Source organism: Eimeria mitis, genomic scaffold (genome assembly GCF_000499745.2).
Source record: "Eimeria mitis Houghton genomic scaffold, Emh_scaff1448, whole genome shotgun sequence".
Classification (NCBI taxonomy): domain Eukaryota; phylum Apicomplexa; class Conoidasida; order Eucoccidiorida; family Eimeriidae; genus Eimeria; species Eimeria mitis.
In genome coordinates, this window is record NW_024014034.1 from 1,986 (window position 1) to 11,025 (window position 9,040).

Genomic DNA, 9,040 nt, shown 5'->3' on the forward strand with positions numbered 1-9,040 from the left:
ATTGAGCCACGCTTGACTCCGACTGTTTGGAAGAGACCTGTGGGCTCCTGCTGCACACAGGAGGTACGCTGAGGCCGTATACCAGCCTTCGACATGCCATCCGAAGATGAAGGCGTAAATCGCAGTGCCATTCATTGCGCTGATGCGGCGTTTCCAGGTTACGTCGGATGGGCTGGTGCACGCGTGCCTGTATTTACAGAACGGGCTGTTTCTTGGGGTTTCCTGCAGTTTCTATGCAAGTATTCAATCGTGCATTTCCACTCTGGAATAATACATCGTTCCTATATAGTCGGATGGAAAATACCCTTGCGTGGCACGTTTTGGAATCAGGCTAATGGAGCATATATGCGTTGAAGGTATGAATGACTTCCACCTTGTGTGCTGGAGCCATCCCTTCAGCTTTGGGTGGGAGTTGCGACTACTGCCTCACCTACACATGGAAAACCCCGATCCGTCATACGAGCGCGTGACACAGCGACAGGAGAGGGCGACAGTTTTCGAAGGGTGATGCGACGGTTCCATTGGTTTCAGCATGGATGGCGCTATTGAATTTTCTGTGTCCTTGTGGTTTACCGTTGGGTGAAAGCTGAAGCGATGTTTTGCAAGTATTTTCTGACGCTCTACTGCGCGAAAGTAAAGAAGAGCTGGAAGCAATGCCTATCTGGAGTTTTAGTTTGTAAACCCCGAACAGGTACCGTCTTCATTCGGTAGTTGCGGCTGGGAGCTGACAAGCTGGCGGAGCCACCTACGTTGCGCACCTGGTAGCTAAAGAAGCAGAACCACTCAAACGTGGCATAACACAACTCACCACTGCTGTTTAAAAGGAAGGCGTGTAAATTCGCAGGAAGTGGGTTCTTGGCTCCATTCGTACTACGTTACTATCCATTGATGCCTCGTTACCCTCAATCCGCTGATCTGGTTTTGCCGCTTGCTTGCGCTCTCATCCAGTCCTGTTTTCCACTGCCGATCCTGGTTGCAGTATGCTTTTTCTCAGTGGTGGATGTGATGTGTACAGTAAGTGAGTTTCCTGCCCGCTCAGTCTTTGCTGCAAAATTGTGGCCCCAAGGCAACGCAAGCGTTACATTTTCCTGCTCCAAAGTCGGTAAAAAACGCCAGCATACTGGTCAGTTGTGTAGTGCGGAATCATGGTGGGCACCGACGTATGACGTTCGCCTGTGTTACCGTGGTGCTACTGGCTACCCCGAGGAATAACTTCGACACTAAGCCGCCGTCGGAAGTAGCATATGTAAACTTTCAGCCGCCCAAGTTGGCAGGCCCACCTGCTCTGCGTGTTACCACTGAAAGGGTAATCTTGTTGTCACCAGAGCGCCCCGTGGACCCGTCGCATGTGCTTTCAAAGTGGAGATAGCATCACCTCAGCTTCAGTGATTTGTGTTGTTCCAGAGACGCATGCAGGTGGAATCAGGAATCAGCGAGGACACAGCTCGAATGGAATGGTAATAGGTGGTCCCTTTGTCCACCGCTGCTCCAATAACGTTGGGAGAAGAATTGTTCAGTGACGGAGTTGTTGTGAAGTTGCATTAGCCAGTGCGCCTCTACATCACTTGTCATTCCGTTTCTTCGAAACATTACTTCCACACAGTAGGACTGCAACGCCCGGTGCGTTGTGCAAGTTGCCATCCCTGGGCAAGCACCGTTCAGTATTTCATGCTTGCCCGCTCCTCCACAGTAGTCAGGTGTTGCAAATTCGTCGACGGGAGCGCACGGGAACTTTCAAAAAATGTATAGATGGAGCGCCCTCAAAGCAGCTCCTCTATTTGCAAATGCCGTGTGACTTGAACACCGAATTTGCTAAAGTCAGGTCTTTGAATTCGCCAGACGATAAACACGTAACAGCACTGCTTGTCAACTATGGTCTCTAAAGAAACGCTGAGGATGTAGGGAAAAACAACTGCTTGTTAAGCCGCTAGAGTGCAGGTAACTCGGCGGCGGCCAGTGCAGGCAGATAGGAACCTAAAAAGCGTGCGTTTTGAGCGAAAAGTCATCAGTCACAAGCACACAAATACGTACACTATACCTTTCGCACTGGTAAATACCGGCGATGCCTCTTTAGGGAAGTACGCAAAAAGCAGAATTCCCTCACACGTTAATACCTGTACAAATGGCTTCGCCCGCCCACAGTGTAAACAACTGCATCAACGGGTGCATTCCCACACACTACGCAGCGGGAAAGCCGATTTTCATCCCAACAAACGTGCTCATAGCAACAACACTTCGAAAGTATCTAACACATTAGTTCTCCCGCCTTGTGTTTCAGAGACCATCCCGCATCTTCAGGAACATTTCTGGCCGTCCAACAGTAGCCGCCCGGGGTCATGGAGCATACAACTTCTTCCTCTGACGCGTATCTGAATGTATGCGACGCGGGCGAGTTCGCTCTTGAAATCCTCGACGGAGAAATGCAAAAAACGTAGTGCGAAGATGACATTGCGTAAAGAGGGACATCAGGTTGAAAATCAGGCGTCATCCGTGTTGATAGCTCTATTCAAGAGCAGCAAACAAATTCACATTATGAATCCTCGTGCTTTTCCTCATTCGGACTTTCACACAGTGGTTTTCTAGTCATATGTTAGCCTTAAAGATAACTCCCGTAACTTTCTCCGTAACTTTCTCCCGCCTTAACGTAAGCCTTAAAGATAACTCCTGTAACGCCTGTAAGGTCCCTCAGAGTGGGGGCGCCGGAGCTTTTGGTTCCGCGCGGATGCTGTTGGAGACGGCAACCTGACGCTACCTCGGCGGGAGCGTATCCGCTCCTGTTGCCATCTCGTTGGCTGCTTCTGAATATGTGACACGGACTCGCTCCGTTCTCGATATGGCCGTCCCGTGGCAGTGGCCGCCGTTGGGACAGACGCGCCTTCTATGGGGACGGGCGCACCTGAAGGGCCCCCACGTGACCCTACAAATTCATCCAATGGTGAAGAAGCAGCGGCTGTCTCCCTGTCCTGAGCCCTTGGCGCTGGTGGTGAAGCAAACTTGCCACGCGAATGGGGCTCCGCTGTTGGAGGTGAATGCGCATCCAGCCCATATGCCGTAGACTGTGACCTCATACGCGTCCCCCTACACCGCAGGCTCTGCACGCAACGGCGACACACGCGACACAAGCCAGTCCGGCCACGATAACAGCGAAACGGCTGCTGTCACAACTAGTAGTAAGCTTGTGTCTACGGATACACATCGATGAGCCTGCCGAACAGAAGCAAAGACAACGGAGCTTACATCTATAGACACCGCCAAAGAACGCGCCCACAAAGACACAGTGTTCTCCTCTGACGCGAAAAGTAGGTAACAGTTGTCTTTCACACTGGAGTAGATGAGCATGTCCTTTCCTTCGGTGTATATTTCGCCGTCAGTTGCAAGGACGACAGTTTTCTGCACAGGCCAAATAAGGTACAAGGCATACACTAGGATGAATGTTTCCTCTAAAAGCTAGAGAAAGCCCCGTGTGCATACTGGCACAACCTCTACACCAATGTCCCCTCAGCGTCAGTATTTGAGATGTCTATCCCACTAGCTTGTGTATCTCCCTGTATTCAGCGTCTACTTCCATTTGTTAGTTACGCACAATGTGTACCCTTACCCGAAGAGTTCTGCCGTTTGGGTCCATCAGCAGCAGCCGTCCCCCATCTGTCAGTACTGCGAGGCAGCGCTGGGGCTGCAGTTGGCAATTCCTCTTGTGGCTCTTCCCAAACAAGCGAATGAAAAGCCGTTCACAGAAGCTTCTGTGTTCTGCAAAGGCGCCAGAACACCATCAAAACATACACTTTAACAAGGCCTCGAACCAAGCGCTTCGGTGCAGCTTGCACATACATGTCTTCCACTCACGCATTCATTCGCAGTGACGAAACACTCACGGCATTTAGAGGGCAACAGCCATACAGATACGCATCATTAGAAGGCAAACAACTGCCCATCACTGCACTGACACGCTCATATATCTCACCTCTCATACGCAGCAGGACGCCATGGTATTGCATCCTTTCCCCCTTCAGCAAGCACTTTGCCACGTACGGCGGGGTGTCTTCGGGTACGGGGAGGGGGCCTCTTTGAGTGCCCTGCTTATCTCTGAAACTGGTGCTGGGCAACCCAGACTGCTGCAAGCCCTCAGGAGAGGGAATGTTGCTGCCTGCAGCAACAGATGCCGCCCGAACGGGGCCTTCTACAGCTGCTACTGCTCCCTGTTCTGGTCGAACTGCTGTTGTTCCCGGTGCTGCTCGAGCTGGTGCTGCTTGTTGTGCTGCCCGGGCAGGGCTGTCACCATCAGGCTCCGAATAATCTGCACTGCAGACAGCGCGAAGGCGCAACGGGGGGCCCCAGCCAAGGACTGCATCTGTCACAGAGCGGCGGCAGGCGGGTTGAGGTTCTTCTATTGACTCGGACCGCACAGGCATGATCTCGGCCTCCTGCCGCTGCCCGTGTTCTTGTTGTTCTTGCGTATCTCTACCCTCCCTGAACCCCCCACTACTCATCCGCTTCCATGTGTAGGCACCGTTCCCCGTGATGCTTTGCATGCTGGTGCTGCTGCTACTGCTGCTGCTGCTCCTGCAGCTCTGCCCTGGAGAAATTGGGACAGAGTCAGGGTCCTCCCCACAGCACACGCATGCCTTGCTGCTGTCGCAGCAATCACAAACATGTGGAGAGTCTGCTGCTGCGGACTTCAGAGGGGAGAAAGGGCAGCCAATCGAAGGTGTCAGCTCCGCATCCAGCGCAGCAGCAGACACAGCGGCTACTGCTGCAGCTGCTGCTGCATCAGTTTCATCTCCAGCAAACCCAGCCTGGCCACAGCCTGCTGCTGCAGCTGCTGCAGCTCGGCTAGCACGCCCTGAACCCTGGAACGCAAAGGCATACTGCATTACGTCTATGGGCAGAGGGTGAAAGTGCAGCGACATGCAGTCGATTCCGTTGAAGAAGGGGTGTTCAAGAAGTTCCTTTATATCTCGCGACCCCAGTCGCTCCTCCTCCTTCGGGCGCAGCAGTCCTCGTATGAGGTCTGCTGCAGCTGCAGGCAACTGCTCCGGCAGCGACAGCTCCTGGGCACCGCAGACGGCGCTGGCAAGAGCAGGCGCTGACTGGCCTTGGAAGGGGGGCTCCCCCAGCAGCAGCTCATGTATCACGCAGCCAAGGGACCAGCAGTCTGTCCCGAAGCCGCAGCCGAACTGCTGCTGAGCCGCTGCCTCTCCATCAGAGTCGAGAGATACAAACAACTCAGGAGGCGCATATGCGGCTGTTCCCGCATACGGATACATCACAGCACTACCCCTGCTGCTGCCCCCTTCCAGGCCTTCCCTTACACGACCTGGCTCGCTTTCGCACCGGTTCCTGCTGCTTCGGCTCCCGCTGCTGCTGCTGCTGCTACTGCTGCTACCACTGCTGCTGCTGCTAGTGCTACTGCTGTTGTTTTGGCGCAAAAGTCCCACAGACGAAGCGGGCCTCTCGGCCTTTTGCAGCTGTTGCCGGTGTTCCTTCGCGAGGTGTTGCTGCTGCTCATGGCGCGAGTTCGCTCGCGCACCCTTCTGCTGCTGCTGCTGCTTCTGCGTTTGCTCAGGTGGCTGTTGCTGCTGCTGTTGCCAGCGCTGTTGCTGCCGGTTGGTGAGACAGAGAGCGGAGTCAAAGTCGACGAGGGTGAGGTGGCCATCGTGGCTAACGACGATATTTTCAGGTCGAATGTCTCTGTGCAGTACGCCTCTCTTCCTCATGGCTGCGAGAGCAGCAGCAGTCTCTGCTGCCCAGAGTCTTGCGGCCCCCACCGACAAACTGAGGCCCGCGCAGCTCAGCCGCCTCAGCACGTCCCGCAGCGAAGCAGAACCAGCGTAATGCAACACGAAAAACAGGCTGTCTGCTGTCTGGTATGTACGCCGCAAATGAACAACACTCGGGTGCACCGATCGACCCCCCCCACTCAAAGCTACAAGTGCTTCCTTCTCCATCAACACCTGGCGCCGCAGCCGACTGCGAGACCGCAAAGGATGCTTCGACACCTGAAACACAACCAACACGCAACGCAATACACACACTCCTAGAGCAACAGCAACTGCAGCAGCAGCTGCACCACCAGCGACAGCAGGAGCTGCAGCAGCACCAGTAACAACAGCAACGGAAACAGTAGCAGCAGGAACAGCGCCAGCAGCACAAGACCTGTTTGCGCGGGGACTAGCAGTCGCAGCATGGCATGCAAGCATGCTGTAGCAGCACCTGGAGCACAGCAGCAGCAGCAGCAGCAGCAGCAGCAGCAGCAGAGGTAAACGCACCACCTTCACGGCGACGCTGTCCCCCGATGCTCTCTCTGTGCAGCGAAAAACGCGGCCAACGGCGCCTCTCCCCAGCAGCGCGATCGGCACGTACGGAGAAGAGGCATCGAAGTCCCGGCAGGCAAATTCAAAAGATGAGGTCCACTGAGCCCTCTCCAACCCAGCACAGCTTGCTACCTGCTGCGCTGCTGCTTCTGTTGCTGCTGCTGTTGTTGCTGCTGTTGTTGCTATTGCTGAAGCTGATGCCGGCGGCGGCGAAACAGGACTCGCCTCGCGAGTAGTCGTAGTATCCGCTAGGGGGTCCTTTCTGTGAGCAAACTCAGACGACGGCCGTCGCTTGTGCCCCTGCTGCTGCTCCTCCTGGTGCTGCTGCTGCGGCCTGTGTTGCTGGTGGTTTTGCTGCTGCTGCTGCTGCTGGGCAGTCGCGTCCCCACTCCCAGCCTGCCCCACAAGCTGCGAATCGATGCCCTTTTCTGGCGATTGCCGCCGAAGTTTGTGTGATTGCGAACGCCTGTGATGATGTTTGCGTCTGTGTTGCTGCTGCTGCTGCTGCTGCTGCTGCTGCTGTTGCTGCCCTTGCTGCTGCTGCGACGCCGGGTTGCGCCTTCCGTACGAACGGCGACGGCCCCCTGTTGCGCCTTCCGGCACATTTGTACCTGTGGGTCGTGGTAACGTTTCCATGTTACTACTACTGCTGCTGCTGCAACTCCTGTTGCAGCAGCAGCTTCTGCTGCAGTCGCCTGCAGGCGACGCATTGGATGAGGGGTTTGTCTGGGGTGTCCTCCTCGGCTGACTTTCCCTGGGGAGTTCCATCAGCAACAAGAAAAATATCTGCCGCTTACTCCCTCTCCCCTTCTGTCTGTTTATGGCTTCTGTGCTGCTCGTTTATACAGAGGCAGCCACGACACATTGGGCGCTGTTGCTGCTGCTTCTACTGGTGGGTGTTTTCACTGTCGCAAGCCGTTGCAGCATCTGCTAGCTGCGGGCAAACACAGCTGACAGCTGTTGTTGCTGCTGCTGCTGCTGCCGAGTTGGCTTCACTGCCTCTGCGCTGGGGGCCCCACCCGCCGCTTTTGCTGCTTCGTCGGGCCCCCCGTCAGCCTGTGGCCTGACAGTACAATTCAACAAGAGAAACAAATCGATGGATGCCTAGAAGCTGTAGCAGCGACGCTTCCAACCACCAGCGCCAGCCAACCACCAAGGTCAGCTGGGGGGCCCCCGGCTGCTGTCTTCTCGCCGTGACGCACCGCCCGATGAAGACCTGCTGCTGCTGTTGCTGCTGCTGTTGAGTCGTACGGAGCCTACAGCGGAACCAACTTGAGAGAAGTCAACACACGCAGCGCACCGGCCCCAAGTGGGGAGTTGTGTTGCCTGCAGCAGCTGCTGCTGCTTAGCCTTAGCGTTTTTTTTAGCTTCTGCTAAGGCCCCAGACAGATCCATAAACACTCAAACAGAACACAAACAAACAAACCCCTCCTCTATATATAATCTTTGCTGCTCCCCCCACCCCGCTCGCGCCTGGGCTGCGCTGTAGGCAGCAGCTGCGACGGCTTCAGAGCGGCGGTCTTGGCTTTCCGGATTCTTCCATTTGACTTAGTTAAAGGGAGAAACCCATTTAGGTGAAGGAGAATCATTGATCCAGATGTTCTCAATAAGGTGACAACATACAGGTGTACTTATAACGTACGGGGAGCCGAGAGGGAAGCTTCTTGTTGCAGTCAAGCGGACGTTGCCGTTTTGCTTTTCACCATTAAGTTTCGTTGCCCATCCTCATCATAGTTCTTTTTTATTGATTATATCTTTAATTGTAGTGTAATGACTTGCTGGCGCTTAAATTTTTCCTCAGGAAGCGCAGCACTGCCCGCGGCGGTGATGGTAGGTCACCTTGTCTGGTTTCGTGTATTTGTTTGACCTTCTTGTTCGTCTTCTAATTCAGAAAAACGGTTTTTCGACATTTTCTGTTTAATCAGAATAGGGATGGAGATGTTTTCTACATTCGATCTGTTCCTCTTGTCGCTGCGCACACATTAGGCATATGTATTATTTACATGCTGTACGTAGACGTGACCCAGTACAGGAGAAACGTTATCACTTACTTCTCAAATCAAGCAAAGAGGCGGCAACCTTTAGTGGTTGCTGCTGCAACTTGCCCCAGCCCGTTTTTCGTTTCTCCCTCCCTACAGCTGCACACGGGCCATGTAGCAGCGCTTATAATACTAACGAAGAGGCACAGTCGCCATATGGTTATTTACATTTAATCCTCTCAAGTTCATTCTGCATGCAGAGCAGTGGTGACGTCGTGCTAGTCACTGCTCACACAGAAAAGGAAGAAGTGGGGAAACGCAACTCTACCCTCCTGTGTTCCCGTTCAAGTTCACAGAGTTAGTGTAACGAGAGTCTCGGTCTTCTGCGATGACAGCTGGGAGTTGTGATAAAGTTGAAATGCTTGAAATAAGAGTTTCCGCCAACTGGGTTCCCCAGCCCTCACCAGGTTTCGTGGGTCAGCGGCCAGACGGTAAGGGCGTGGGGACGGGGAAGGGGATATGCCTGGGCACGAGCTGCAACGCACACTGCTGCAACTCTTTCTGCAACGCAACTCCACATACATGGACGCCCAGGGCCTATTGCTGCATGCATTAACACCATAGACCGGTGTTGAGCATTCAGTTGCTAGCCTGCACTCAAGTAGGAATACACGGACCAGCGCAATATATATATATATATATATATATATATATATATATATATATATATATATATATATATATATATAT

General features: G+C 53.8%; 1 protein-coding gene across 1 annotated transcript; it reads right to left on the reverse strand.

Moving 5' to 3' along the window:
- Window positions 1–2,925: 2,925 nt before the first annotated feature.
- Window positions 2,926–6,947, reverse strand: EMH_0037180 (AGC kinase, putative; the record flags this gene model as incomplete). The annotated part of the gene is made up of 5 exons (XM_038022291.1): window positions 2,926–3,078; window positions 3,238–3,390; window positions 3,599–3,747; window positions 3,962–5,996; window positions 6,267–6,947. 5 exons carry the CDS (start codon window positions 6,945–6,947, stop codon window positions 2,926–2,928), a joined length of 3,171 nt encoding a protein of 1,056 aa, XP_037878145.1.
- Window positions 6,948–9,040: the final 2,093 nt, after the last annotated feature.